Below are 14,803 nucleotides of genomic sequence, written 5' to 3' on the forward strand. Positions count from 1 at the left end.
TCTGACCAGCACTGCCTCCCTTCCCCAGATGGAGGGATTTTTGAAAAGAAAGCAGCCCATACTCGCATGAAACAGCCCCAACTGTGTCTCTGTGTTGTCCCTTCTCACTCACTCTTCAGCTGAAACTGGTTGGCTTTCTGCCCTCATCACTCACTAGCACAGCCTTCACTCAAGTCACCGGTGCTTCCGTGTCACCAGAGTCTGTGGGCAGTTTGGGCATCACGCTCCCTGACTTCTCACCAGCATGTGACACTGTCGGGCACACTTTCCTCTGGTGGCCTTTCTGATTCCACATTTTCCCGGTTGTCCTTCATATCACCAGCTGCTCCTCGTTCTTCTCCATGAGCTCATCCTGTGGTGTGTGGCTCTTATATCTTGGGATCCACAAGGCTTCATTCTAGGCCACTTGCTCCTTTCAGTCCTGTTTTTTATCTCATCCTTCCAATGGCTTCATCTCCCTCTCTGTGTCCTGATGGCTTTCCATGTTAGGATGGAATGGGCTAAGCCGTAGTAGCAAACTAACACCTAATTCCAGTGATTTAACCCATAAAAGGCTTTTTTTCTGACGTGTGCAAAGTCACTACTAAGTGGTGACTCAGGGATTCAGGCTGATTCCAGCTCATGGTTCTGCCCTCTTGACATGTGGCCTTCACCATGGCACCATGGCCTGGGGCAATGGGGGAGAGAGTGGGGAGACCCCCACCCCACACCCTGTGCCCCCGCTTTTAGTCCTATAGCTGGAACAAGTCACACGGTTCCAACTTAACTGCAAGAAAGGCTAAAACAAAAAGTCTCTTTGTGTCCTGGAGGAGAGGAGAGTGAAATTGGACTTGGTGAGTGCCAGCACTATCTCAGACACGTGCTCACCTTCTAAGTCCAGCCTGGCCCTCTCCTGAGAGCTCTGGCCCTTACATTCAGCAGCTCCTATGGCACCTTCATTCACCAGGATACCTCAGAAGCCACTCACACTCTCTAGGTCCCCAAATGAGCGAAGTTGCCCCCATGGAAACTGTCCTGTCTCAGAGCCCCTTTCTCAGCAATCGACAGAGTGAATTCCCATCAGCACTGGGAGCCCAGAACTCAAAAGGCAGTCTTGACGTCCTCCTCTCTCTCGGTTCCACTTCGGTCCATCACCACCCCCGTCAGTTTCACCTCCTGGCCACTTCTGTCCATCTTCAGGGCAGCCCCCAGCGTGCCATGCTGTCCTCTCTCATTCAGCCACGTCTGTCCACGTGTGTCAGAGAGAAACACCAGTCTCCCTTTTCAGGTCTTCCAGAGGAGGAACACCGGGCAGCTGGATTTCTTCAAGCGCTGGCGGACCTACGTGGAAGGCTTCGGCGACCCCATGAAGGAGTTCTGGCTTGGTATGATCTTTGAGCATTCCTGAAGGCTGGGGTGTGGAGGGGAGATTCCTCCCTAAGAAGCTGATCAGGCATCTTGAGGGAGCTCCCCACATTCAGGAAGGGCTCCAGGTGACGGGGGCACTGAGGAAGCTGCCCACCAGGGTGTTGGTGGGGCCAGGTCACTGGGAAGGTTCTCGTGTGCACTGAGTGTGTGGGAGGGTGGGACTGCCACACGTGGGCTTTCTCCTGCATCTAGCCCCATACAATCTCCCTGCAGCCTGAACTTCTCAGAAGCCACAGGAGGAGAGCAGTTATTGATTGATTGGGATTCTGGGCTCTCCCTGGGAAGTCACACAGGTTCCCTGGAATTCTGTGAGGAATGCCAGTCACTGTGGCATTGTTTTCTCCCTTTTCCTTCTGCTCTTTTCTGGAGCAGATGTTCGTGGAGAATGAAATAGCCAGAAGCATCAATTGGGAAATGAAGAATTAGAAACTCATCACGTTGATTTGCAGCATCTGATAGAGTAGATGAGTTTTGTGGTTTGCTTGGTTCAAAAATCCCATCAGTGACCTTGGAGTCAGTGGTTGATCTGCTCTCCCGCTTGGTGAGATAAGTGGATGATAAGTAGGAATGCTCCTGCTTGAGAGAGAAGGAGTCAGTGGGGGTAGATTCATCCCATGATTACCTACCCTCCACCCCTGCTCCCTCCCAGAGGGCATGGTTTCCACACTCAGAAGCATGACTGTGCCAAAGACATAATGGGTTGAGAAAACAGGCACCCCCTCCCCCAGAAGAGAAGGAATAGGGAAAACCCTCCCATTATCACAGGAGGAAAAGGCCAAGGCACCTTTGGGGGACTGAAAGTCTCCGATGCAAACGGTGGGTGCTCACACACACAGGGTAGTTGGTTACCAGAATTCTGTTCCTTGTTCTTAGGACTTGACAAGCTACACAACCTCACCATGGGCACGCCCACCCGCTACGAGGTGAGAGTGGACTTACAGACTGCCAACGAATCTGCCTATGCTGTGTACGACTCCTTCCAGGTGGCCTCCAGCAAGGAGCGGTACAGGCTCACAGTCGGGAAATACAGAGGCACGGCAGGTAAGACAAAATGTGTCCTTCCTGCTGGGGTCTCCTGCCTGGTGCGTCTTGAGGCTGGGTCGGCCACCTGCCGTGGACTTGGGGGACGGAATATTGTTTTACAAAGGTGAATTGTCCTCACTGAACAGCTGAGGCCCTGCTCCCTGTAGGGGGTTAAACAGAATCATCAAAGCAATCTTTGACCATAAAATCAGAACTTCTGTATGTTACACACTGATCCCCTACCAGTAAAATTCTTCCTCTTCTACTGCCCCAATTCAGGCTGCTGTACATTAGCTGATGAACCCACATTCTGAGAGATTTCACGGTGTCTGCCCACCTCTTATTAGGCTTCAGCAGTGTGGCTGCCACTCTTGCACAGCGGTGCCTGTGTGTGTGTTATTTAAATTGATTGTGGTACTTTGCCATAAATAAAGACAGAAGAATGAAAGTGCTGATTCACACAATAAGAAGTCTAGGTCTCATTAACTCCACACAACTATGACAACACAGAAATTCACAGTTCAGCTGAAAGGAGGGGAACGGTAGCTGCAATTAGCGTCTCACTGGATTTAAGCCAGTTGGTGGTGTGTTAAGTCGTGAAAGGAAAAGAACAAAATTAAGCAGCTGATGAAATACTGAAATTATGACACTGAGCATTTTCTTTAAGATGCAAGGTGTGGTTATTGTTTTAATACTATACTTTAAACCTATATTTATCGTCTTTAAACCCTAGCAAGTAAGTCTAGTGTTTGACATAGCGTGTTTTTGACTTTGTTGGGGCTATGTAGGAGTGTGTGTGTGTGTGTGTGTGTGTGTGTGTGTGTGTTAGTCGCTCAGTCGTGTCCAACTCTTTGGAACCCCAGTGACTGTGTCACACCAGGCTTCCCTGTCCTTTACTATCTCCCAGAGTTTGCTCAAACTCATGTCTACTGAGTTGATGATGCCATCCAACCTCTCATCTTGTGTCATCCCCTTCTTCTCCTGACCTCAATCTTTCCCAGCATCAGGGTCTTTTCCAATGGGTTGGCTTTTCGCATCAGGTGGCCAAAGCTTCAGCTTCAGCATCAGTCCTTCCAGTGAATATTCAGGGTTGATATAAAAAACGTGGAAGTCAGGCATAGAAAAAAGCCAGTTAAAATACAATTGGGAAACACAGATGGGTATTTAGTTCAGTCTAAGGATATTAATCGAATGAGAGGGATTACAAGACACCCTTTTGTAAGAGTGAGTGCACTGCCTCTCACCCTCTTCCACCAACTGTAGCTGATCAGATTGCATTCCAGCCAGAGGGGAAGGGGTGTGCACACTGAAGTCTCTCTTAGACCTGTCAATGAAAAACAAGAAAGACATGGAAGTTTTATTCCAGCCAACCCGAGGATTATAACCCGGGTGGCAGTCTTTCAGAAAACTCAGAGGACTGTCTCTCCTGTTAGAGGTCAGAGCACAGTTAGATGAGTTTTTGAGATAGAGGATTATAAGTCTGTCAAATGATGTATCATTGACAGTTTACAAAGTCCAGATCTACACCGCATACAAAGTATTGGATCACAGGTCATGATTCATGGTGGCTCCTTGAGGATATTAAGAGGGAGTATCATTTCCTAAAGAGGTCTGGTTAACACAGATGCGTGGTACACACTAAAGGGGAAGAACAAGGCCCAGATGGGCCCTGTATCTTGCCAGAAAATATGAGCTTTATTTCATCAGACCCGGCCTCCTCCTGTTCTAGCTCAGCCCACATGGTTAAATATCTGGCCATCCCTTTTCTTCCCAGTTCCCTGTTCAGTCCTGCCCACAGTGATCAGTCAGCTTTCCTTTCTCGGGCTGAAAAAGCCCAGTCTTCAGAGACTCCACCCATGGCACCTTCTCCAGATAAGATATGGGTTGGGCTGGTTCCCTTTGGCACTTGTGCCCACGTCCCTCCCTGAAGCCACTCCCCTCATGGGCCTTCCGCTGGGGACCTCGCTCAAGCCTGCCCTCCCAGGCTACCTCGTCCCCCTCCCTCTAGTATTCAAATGTCCCTTCTCTGAGGTCTATCCTAATCCAGTAAATGACCTGATGCTAATGGGAAAATGAGTGAAAAGGAGTCAACATCTTTGTGAATTACTGTGATTCTCCTCCCGGGGACTGTATTTGCATTTTAACTGCGATTAGGGGCTAATTCCCATTCTAAGGTTGTGCAGGCCAACAAGTGCTGGTCAGTGGAGGATGTAGTTTTTAATAGGAAGCCTTGAGAGACTCAGAATTCATGCAGCATTTAGGCAGCGGTCTAATCTTCCCCTGTGTGCTATCATTCTTACTCTTAAATTCTGAATTATAGTGGTGGGGTTAGTGGAGTTTGAGCTTTCCTTATATGTGCTGATTGGTCCCCAAGGAGGATTTTGAAATTTAGCAAGCTTCTGGCTGCTTATGTCCTAGATGATGAGGTACTGGTTAGAGGACATGGCATTCCGGTAGAAAGCGAACATTTGTTATCTCCAGGCATGGGCCAGCTCTCCTTAGAGGACAGGGCATTCCGGTAGAAAGCGAACATTTTGCTATCTCCAGGCATGGACCAGCTCTCCTTAGAGGACATGGCATTCCGGTAGAAAGCGAACATTTGCTATCTCCAGGCATGGGCCAGCTCTCCTTAGAGGACATGGCATTCCGGTAGAAAGCGAACATTTGCTATCTCCAGGCATGGGCCAGCTCTCCTTAGAGGACAGGGCATTCCGGTAGAAAGCGAACATTTGCTATCTCCAGGCATGGGCCAGCTCTCCTTAGAGGACAGGGCATTCCGGTAGAAAGCGAACATTTGCATCTCCAGGCATGGGCCAGCTCTCCTTAGAGGACAGGGCATTCCGGTAAAAAGCGAACATTTTGCATCTCCAGGCATGGGCCAGCTCTCCTTAGAGGACAGGGCATTCCGGTAGAAAGCGAACATTTTGCATCTCCAGGCATGGGCCAGCTCTCCTTAGAGGACATGGCGTTCCGGTAGAAAGCGAACATTTTGCATCTCCAGGCATGGGCCAGCTCTCCTTAGAGGACAGGGCATTCCGGTAGAAAGCGAACATTTGCATCTCCAGGCATGGGCCAGCTCTCCTTAGAGGACAGGGCATTCCGGTAGAAAGCGAACATTTTGCATCTCCAGGCATGGGCCAGCTCTCCTTAGAGGACATGGCGTTCCGGTAGAAAGCGAACATTTTGCATCTCCAGGCATGGGCCAGCTCTCCTTAGAGGACAGGGCATTCCGGTAGAAAGCGAACATTTTGCATCTCCAGGCATGGGCCAGCTCTCCTTAGAGGACAGGGCATTCCGGTAGAAAGCGAACATTTTGCATCTCCAGGCATGGGCCAGCTCCCCCCAGCCTTTAACCCTGTTGTTACTCTTTTTGGAACTAGAGATGTACAGCTCTGGTGGGTAAGTGAGGTTTTAGACTATCCCTACTCAGACTGTCCAGGTCGACCCTCAACTTTTGCTTCTACTGAAGTCAAATCAAGAAGCTGCAAAGTAGAGACAGAGACACAGATGTAGAGAACAGATATATGGACACCAAAGCGGGAGGGAGGGGAGGGATGAACTGGGAGATTGGAATCAACATATCCACACTGTTGATACTATGTATAAAATAGATAACTAAGGAGAACCTGCTGTATAGCTCAGGGAACCCTACTCAGATATATGTGTATGTGTAGCTGATTCACTTTGCTGGAGAGGAGAAACTAACACAACCTTGTAAAGCAGCTATTGTGCTAAATAGGGCTTCCCAGGAGGCGCTGGTGGTAAAGAGCCTGCCTGCCAGTGCAGGAGGCATAAGAGACACGGGTTCGATCCCTGGGTCAGGAAGATCCCCTGGAGAAGGACATGGCAACCCACCAGTATTCTTGCCTGGAGAATCCCATGGACAGAGGAGCCTGGCAGGCTACAGTCCACAGGGTTTCAAAGATTCGGACATGACTGAAGCATATGTGTTGCTGATTCACTTTGCTGTACAGTTGAAACTAAAACAACATTGTAAAGCAGCTATACCCCAATAAAAATTAATTTTAAAAAATCCAGCACATTATTCTCCTTGAAGGAAACTCCAGCAAGGTAATGCCAGATCAATTGACTTTCTGATTCTTGGAGTGAGACAGGTAGGACATTCTATGAGCTCTACCTTCAGGATGCCGCTGTTCATTAATTTGGAGATTATATTGAAAACATAAATAGGCAGACATTCAGGGTGGTGCAGAAGGATTTCTGTGGGCTAACTAGCCACTTACAGCTGATTTCAGAGACTTAGAGCTGCTCAAGAAGGGATGGTTCACCCTCTACGGACATTTAGAAATGTGACGAGGAGCTCAGCCAGCATTCAGTGGGCTGGGGCCAGGGTTGCCAGATACCCACAGTGAAAAATTGTTCCACCCCAAATGCCAGTGCCTTCCTGGCTTTGAAGTGAATTTTTTAAGTACTGGCACTTAAAGAAGGAAAACATTGTTGACACATGAACAAAAGGGAAAGCTGGAGGTGACACAAATCACACTTTCATCAGCCTATTCTTGGTCTCCGAGTGGAAGATGCTCAAGGTCCAGACACGTGATCCTGCGCCTGCGTGTCATTCACAGGGGATGTGATGCTAACAGCTTCTGGCCTGAGACGGCTTAGCTGCCGGCTCACCTTTCCTATCTCAGGAAGTACGAGAGGAGAAGAGTTGGTTCCAGAGTGATTTTTATATGTATTTATATTTTAAATATTTGTTTATTTTTATTTATTTTGGCTGTACTGGGTCTTCACTGCTGTGCATGGGCTTTCTCTAGTTGTGGCGAGCGGGGGCTACTCTTTAGTTGCAGCACACAGGCTTCTCATTGCGGTGGCTCCTCTCATTGTGGGGCACGGGCTCTAGGGCTTCAGTAGTTGCAGAGCATGGGTTCTGGATCACGGGCTCAGTAGTTGTGGCCCATGGGCTTAGTTGCCCTGCAGCATGTCAGGGCTTTCCGGACCATGGATCGGACCTGTGTCCCTTGCAATGGCAGGCAGATTCTTAACCACTGGACCCAGTAGGGACCCCCCTGGCCACCCCTCTGCCCCAAGAGATATTTTGATGAGCTGGGTGCTGACCATCTCAGCAGCCCCACCTGGGCTTGGGTTCAGACCTCTTACAGGCTTGCCACTGACTCCTCCCACCCAAGGCCATTACATTAGAAGTGGGGCACTTATCTCTCATCAATGTTTTCTCCTAAAACTCCCAGAGAACCACCATTGACTTTTCTGCTTTATTTTCCTTGGGGAGATAAGCTTAATACATCAGAACACTGTCTTAGCCAGGGCCTGATGACCAAAGAGAAGTTAGTTTTTAATTTATGGGAGCACTCACTATCTACATTTGGAACATTAGTGTGGCTTCAATCTCTGAAGCCAGAAGGTAGGTAATCCATCATGGATTGGGGGTAGGGGCCACTCAGGCCACAACCTGCTTCACCTTTCTTTATCCCAGCGCCCAAGGTTAGATAGCCACAAGGAGATCTTTAAGAAACAGTCTCTGCACAGGTGCTTAGAAAACAGCTCTTGGAACTTACTTGCAAGTTAGGTAAACTGTGCTCGTTAAAAGTGTTACTCAGGGAGCCATTGTGTGGTATTTTGAACTATAGGGAACTATCTGCGGAAAATCTAAGGAGATGAAGAAATGCCTGTGAATGAAGGCACAGTTTGCTCTTCTTTCATTGGAGAAAATTAATGGGGGAAGAGGTTTTGCTGTGTCTCAGAAAAGACCCTGATGCTGGGAAAGATTGAAGGGAGGAGGAGGAAGGGACAACAGAGTGAAATGGTTGGATGGCATCACCGACTCAATGGACACGAGTTTGCACAAGCTCCAGGAGATGGTGATGGACAGGAAGCCTGATGTGCTGCAGTCCATGTGGTCACAAAGTGTTGGACACGACTGAGTGACTGAACAACAAAGGTGGACATGAGGGCTACCCGGGTGGCCTACTGGAATCCACCTACCAGTGCAAGAGACATGGGTTCAATCCCTGGGTTGGGAGGATCCCCTGGAGGAGGAAATGGCAACCCATTCCAATACTCTTGCCTGGAGAATCCCATGGACAGAGGAGCCTGGCAGGCTATATATTGTCCGTCAGGTTGCAAAAGAGCTGGACACGACTTAGCGACTAAACAACACGGTGGACATGAAAGGGCCACCGTCTGAGCTCCCAAATGAGAAAGACAAACTGGGACCTTCCCTTTACACCGTTTTGTCAACTCTTTATGTATCTACCACAGCCACCCGCAACTGAGAGCAAGGACCACTGTTGGCATTCCCAGAGCCTGGGCCGTGGCAGGTGTACCTGACGTTTCCTGAGTAAATGAATGAGGTTGCAGGACAAAAGTTCTCAAGCTTCAGCTGGCGTCTGAAGGGCTTGTCAAAGCACAGACTGAAGGGTACCACCCTGGAGTTTCTGGTTCTGTAGGACTGGGGTGGGCCTGAGAACATGAATTTCTAACCAGTTCCCAGGTGATACAGATGCTGCTGGCCCAGGGACTGAACTTTGAGAACCATTGTTGTAGATGGTCAGAAAGAACTCATTCTTGTTGGCATAATCAAAGCTTGCTGTTGAAATAAGGAAACTGCAGATGCATTGGTGGCTCAGAAAGAACCCTGGGCTTGGGGTCTCGGGTCGCAGCTTTGAGTCCTGGCTCTGCTGCCAGTGGACTGAGTGACTGTGGCAAGTCCCTAGAACAAACTCTGTGAGTTTCCTTCCTCGTGGGACTAAGAGCTGCCTAACCCACCCCTCAGGCTTGTCAGGAGCATCAGATGAGAGTGTACATGTGGAGGTGATCTGTAACTTGGAAATCAGATTAAATGGAAGTATTGTTATCACAGGAACGGACTTGACTAAGCTTGGGATTTATATGAGCCCTTATTGCCGTTTATGAGCTGAATTAAAAAGTAAACGTGTAAAAGAATGACAAATGTGATGGGGAAATAGTGAAACACAAGTCAAGTAATTAAGGCAGGTTTCTAGACAGTTTGTAATGAGCACTTAATTGTACCTGTGTGCCCAGAAGGGCTCTAGAAGTTCAGGTGTGTGTGTTAAGAGGGCACGTGGGAGGATTAGGAAGGAGACTCTTCCTCAGGAGTGGGATTGCGCTGGGCTTCGAGGAATGGTGAGGACTTGGACTGATGAAGGGTAGAGAGAAGCAGATAAGCAGAGGCATGGACGATGGACTCATCCACCCTACGCATTCAGTGCCTTTGGGGACAGCAGGCTATGAGGCTGTACAGAAGGTACAGCCAAGGTACAAGCCTGCAAAGCCAGGAGGAGTAATTCACTCCTTGTGGGAGGAAGTAGATCTGAGATGATGAAAAAGGATACTTATTAAGCTTCGGAAGAACTGGGAAGCCTGTTGTGTTGACACAGGCCTGGAGAGGTGAGAAGACCCTAGGGTGGCAGCCGTGGGGGACAGGGGTGTATTGGAGTGATCTGCAGAAGGAAGGGCTGAATCATTGATGGGGGAGGCGGGCAATAGGATTGTCAAAGGTGGCTCAGGAGTGTCCAGTCTGGGCCACTGAGGGGATACTGAAGCAGAGACAGCGGCATGGGACAGGGGTCAGTTGTGTGAGGTCAGTCTGGTACTATGAGGAATGTCGAGGAGTTCGGTTCTGGATGTTTGGATATTTTACTGTGAAGCCTCTAAGTGGAAAAGCTATTCAAGCTATTGGAAAAACAGGCCTGAAGTCTGGGTGACAAGCGAGGAAAGAGAACCTGTTCATTCGTATTGTGTGCTCATCTTGGCGATTTTGAGAAAAGCGTGACTCCTTGTGGCATAACCAACTGCACCCCTGGCATTTTTGTGCCCGGAGGTTTTCCTGCCGGGTCCTCTCTCAGGCCAGAGGAGGATCCCACCCACCTCTGTCACCTCTGCTTGCCCGCAGGGGACGCACTCACTTACCACAACGGATGGAAGTTTACAACCTTTGACCGAGACAACGACATCGCCCTCAGCAACTGTGCCCTGACACATCACGGCGGCTGGTGGTACAAGAACTGCCACTTGGCCAACCCCAATGGCAGATACGGGGAGACCAAGCACAGTGAGGTAGGTGACAGGTGAACATCTTTTTTGTCCCAGTGAAAGTGTTAGTCACTCAGTTGTGTCCGACGCTTTGCGACCCCCGGGGACTGCAGCCCACCAGGCTCCTCTGTCCATGAAATTCTCCAGGCAAGAATACTGGAGTGGGTTGCTATTTTCTTCTCCAGGAGATCTTCCTAACCCAGGGATCAAACCCGCATCTCTTTCATCTCCTGCATTGGCAGGCAGGTTCTTCACCACTAGCTCCACCCATATTCTGTTTCTGGAGTGACACCCTCCAGCTGGTGTGCTGCCCCTCTCCTTCGGAGGCCAACAGTCAGAGCAGTGCGGCTCCTTCTCCAGGCTCCGTGGCCTTGTGGTCTAGGTCCTTCCTGCCCACCTGCTGCGGCCCCCCGCTCTCTGCATTCCCACCAGTGCTGTGCCCTTCCTCAGTGTCGGGCAGGACTCAGGCCGCCCACTGCTTAACAGAGATGGTATGCATCACACATCATCCTGCTTTACAAATTCACATGTGGACACTCTCTTCGTTAGCTTGAACTGCTGTAAGAAAATAGTAGAGACTAGGGGGCTTAAACAGCAGGCATTCATTTCTCATGGTTCTGGGGGATGCAAAGTCCAAGTTCCCAGCAGATTCAGTTTCTGATGGGAGGTCTTTCTGGCTTGTGGATGGCCGCCTTTTCACTGCGTCCTCACACAGTAGAGGCAGAGAGCGAGCTCGCGAGTGAGCTCTGATCTGTCCTCTTCTCGTAAGAGCACTGATCCTACCATGGGTGACATCATCTAACCCTAGTTACCTCCCGAAGGCTCCACTTGTGAATACCATCACTTGCGAATACCATCACACTGGTGGTTAGGGCTTCATTGTATACATTTTGGGGGGTTGGGAGGGGACACAAACATTTTATCCATAACAGACACATCAGAATTCTATCCAGTTGTTCTTCCAGTTAAAAGTGAAAATTTAAAGTGTTAGTCACTCGGTCGTGTCTGACTCTGTGATCCCAGGTTCCTCTGTCCATGGAATCCTCCATGCCAGAGTACTGGAGTGGGTAGCCATTCCCTTCTCCAAGGGATCTTCCTGACCCAGGAGTCAAACCTGGATCTCCTGCATTGCAGGTAGATTCTTTACCATCTGACTCACCAGGGAAGTCCTTCTTCCAGTTAAACCAGAGCTATTTTTCTCTGTCCTTTGATCATGGGGAACACAGTTTTCTGCTTTAGGTAAGACCCATAGGGTCACATAGAGTTGGAAACGACTGAAGTGACTTAGCGTACACAAACACCCTTGGATCCACTTCACCCTAGAGCCACCCAAAGTCTGCTCAGAGCGTTGTGCTAAACCGGTTTCTCCACTTCAGGAGTGTGAACACAGGCTCCTCACCCCTCCCTTGCTCTAAAACTTTCCTACCAGTGATTTCTCAGACTCTCATGCCCCGAGAACATCATCTTGACTCCTCGCCAGCAACTAGGCATCTCCTGCTTGCTTCCTTACAGCTTCTTGAAAATTGCATCTTTGTTCCTACTCATCATTAATCCATCCCACTTTATGAAATTTCCCCTCCTTGGGTTTCTAATTTCCTACCCTGGATCTTGATCCTAGCCTTCAGGAAGCTACCTCTCCCCAGAACTCACCTTATACCAATATGACTGTAAATATTAACACATCTAAAGTCCAGGTACATTCTATTTCCATTGGTCCTAACCAGACAGTAGGGACTCCCCATCTTTACATGATTTTTCAAAGGGAAGAAGAAGTTTGCACTTAGGGGAGCCAAGGAGGGTGGGCCCATGAATCCTGGAGGCTGCATGTGGACTGAGGGAAGCTGTGATCAGAGATCAGATATTTGAAATGAGCAGCCAGCGTGCCCTAAACCATCCCCATATTTGCTAATAAAAGACATTCATCTGGTTAATGTGCTTTTCACAGTCTGCACAGCATTTAGCTTCTTGTTTATTATTTACCTCACAAATTAAAATACATAAAATTGGTCACTTGGGCTCTTTATTGGCCAGGTTGCAAGGTTATTAAGTGAATTAAATATTATTGTGCTCACCAGTCAAAAGTCATAATGCGAAATTTAGTTTTCAGCAGGCTATTCGTTACCCCAGAGCTAATATCTGTACAGTGTAAATTGAGAATGATTTTACACAATTGGCCAATTAATATGTTTATTTTTGTCTTTAATTTTTTGTAAAGGAAAAGAGTGAAGCAAATCACTCTGAATTTAATCACTGCTGGCCAGGTTGACCCCGTGTTGTCTTTGCAGCTGCTCTGGCTTCACCCGCCTCCTGGGCTTACACCCCCAGCCTCCAACCCCAGGGGGCTTCCCAGTCCTCAGCCTGTCTAACCTCAGCTGCCCAGCAGAGGGCACACACTCCCAGATCCCTCTCTCACTTCCGTTATAAGTATCCCAGTCTCCTTTTCTGTCCCTTGTGCAGAGAGGTGTGGGCTTCACAGGTGGCACAGTGGTGAAGAACCCACTTGCCAATGCAGGAGTCTTGGGTTCGATCCCTGGGTGGGGAAGATCCCCTGGAGAAGGAGATGGCAACCCACTCCAGTATCCTTGCCTGGGAAATCCTGTGGAGAGAGGGGCCTGGTGGACTGCAGTCCATGGGCTTGTGAAAGCCTTGGACACGACTGAGTGACTAAAGAACAACAGAGTAGAGAGGGAGTGCTTTCCCCGGTAGAGAAGCACTCTTTGGTGCCGTAACCCACTCCACTCTCCCAAGTGCCTCTTCTCCTTGGCTTGTTTATTTGTTGGCTTATTTATTTATTTAACATAGGGGGTGAACTGGGAGCCATGGAAGGGACATGAATTCTCCATTCCTTTTGTGGAGTTGAAGATCCGACCTCACGGCTACAGCGGGGAGCATGTCCTGAGCAGAAAGAAGCGAATGCTGGGAGAAAATTCGAGAACGTTCTGACGGCCCCTTTGTCTACGTACAGCACAAAAGGAGACCAGCCCAGGGTTGGGGACATCCGTGTAAGCGTCAGGTGGGGTGGGTAGTGATGACTGGCTGATGGAAGTTTGAAGAATGCTCATAGCCCTGGCTTCTGAGATGGCTGGATAACCTGCAGGACAAAGCATGTCACCAAGCTCTCAGTCATGCAGCTTACTTCCCTATCACCTGCATTTTGCCCACGTATATTGGGGCCCTGAAAATCCATACAAAAGTAGCTGCACAGTGTGTATGGGAGAGACAGCACTGAAGCTGTAAGGTTTTCTGTTCTGTCTTCAGTAACAAATATATGGGGTTAGGGGGAAAAAAAAAGTGAAGAATCATCTAGTACTCCACTAATTGGAAATCTCAAAATTGGTGTGTGTGTGTATATATATGTATATACACATAGTTCTACTAATACAAATCTTCTGTCTAAAAAGAAGCACCAAAGAGGGGTTTCACTTTGATGACAAGGGGCTGATAGTAGCCTGAAACTTACCTTCCATTATCCCTGGATTTGGGGGGACAAAGGCATAAATCTTCCCCTTTTAAAAAAAATTGCCGATGTTATTCAAGGGAACTAGAAGAGACAAAGAGAGAGTTGAATTTTGCTCAGTTCTGACTGGTATCCGGCATGCTGGAAACCCCAGCTTCCATATTACTGCTATTTTGAAGTGCTCCCTACCAGCCATCTGCATAATCACTTTTGTAGATCCACATATGTTGTGAATAAATTCTCACTTATTTCAACCTTAAATAGTTTGACTCTCTTGGTAATTGGGTCCTCCCAAAGACTCTTCTTTGTCACTCCTTCATAACATCAAGTCCTCTGCCTTCCCTCCTCTCCCCTACCGCCTATTCTGTTGAACCCCTGGGTTTTCTGAAAGTGCTCAGTACCAGATGCTTATTGTCTGAATGGACACTTGGCAAGGTCAGATACTTTTGTCTTATTTTCCTATCACTCTGGAAGGTTTTTGTGTAGCAAAGTCAGTAACCATTGAAAAAAGTCAAATTCCTATTCAAGAAAAAAAAATTAAATAAACCACTGATTTAAAAAAATATGCTGTGTGTTATTTTCCCCACATAAGTGCACTTGGATTCTAAATTTAACCTAAGTGCAAGCAAAGGTACAATTTGAGCGTTATAATGGAATTTGGTTGGCCGTGACCTCTTACTGCTGTGATGGTAAATAATGGTATTTGGAACCAGGAGAAGTGAGTGTGTGAGGAGGAAGACAAATACCCTACAAGCTGCAACCCTCCTTCAGGATTGGGAGTCCTTTGTTACCTCGGGTTCTCCAGGTTTTAACCTCTGGCCAGATGCCAAGCCATACTTTTGGAATAATGTTTGTCAACCTTTAAAATGTTCAGCATCCCCT

General features: G+C 48.3%; 1 protein-coding gene across 5 annotated transcripts in view; it reads left to right on the top strand.

The window, feature by feature from the left end:
• TNN (tenascin N) overlaps positions 1–14,448 on the top strand; it is a 72,499-nt gene extending 58,051 nt beyond the window's left edge. For all 5 annotated transcript variants that reach the window (XM_027565395.1, XM_027565397.1, XM_027565399.1 and 2 more), the window contains 4 exons: positions 1,268–1,364; positions 2,281–2,448; positions 10,325–10,488; positions 13,267–14,448. In XM_027565395.1, coding sequence (XP_027421196.1) covers positions 1,268–1,364; positions 2,281–2,448; positions 10,325–10,488; positions 13,267–13,407 — 570 coding nt within the window. In that variant the 3' untranslated portion in view covers positions 13,408–14,448. The remainder of the gene's footprint in view (positions 1–1,267; positions 1,365–2,280; positions 2,449–10,324; positions 10,489–13,266) is intronic.
• Positions 14,449–14,803: the final 355 nt, after the last annotated feature.

Source organism: Bos indicus x Bos taurus, chromosome 16 (genome assembly GCF_003369695.1).
Source record: "Bos indicus x Bos taurus breed Angus x Brahman F1 hybrid chromosome 16, Bos_hybrid_MaternalHap_v2.0, whole genome shotgun sequence".
NCBI classification, from domain to species: domain Eukaryota; kingdom Metazoa; phylum Chordata; class Mammalia; order Artiodactyla; family Bovidae; genus Bos; species Bos indicus x Bos taurus.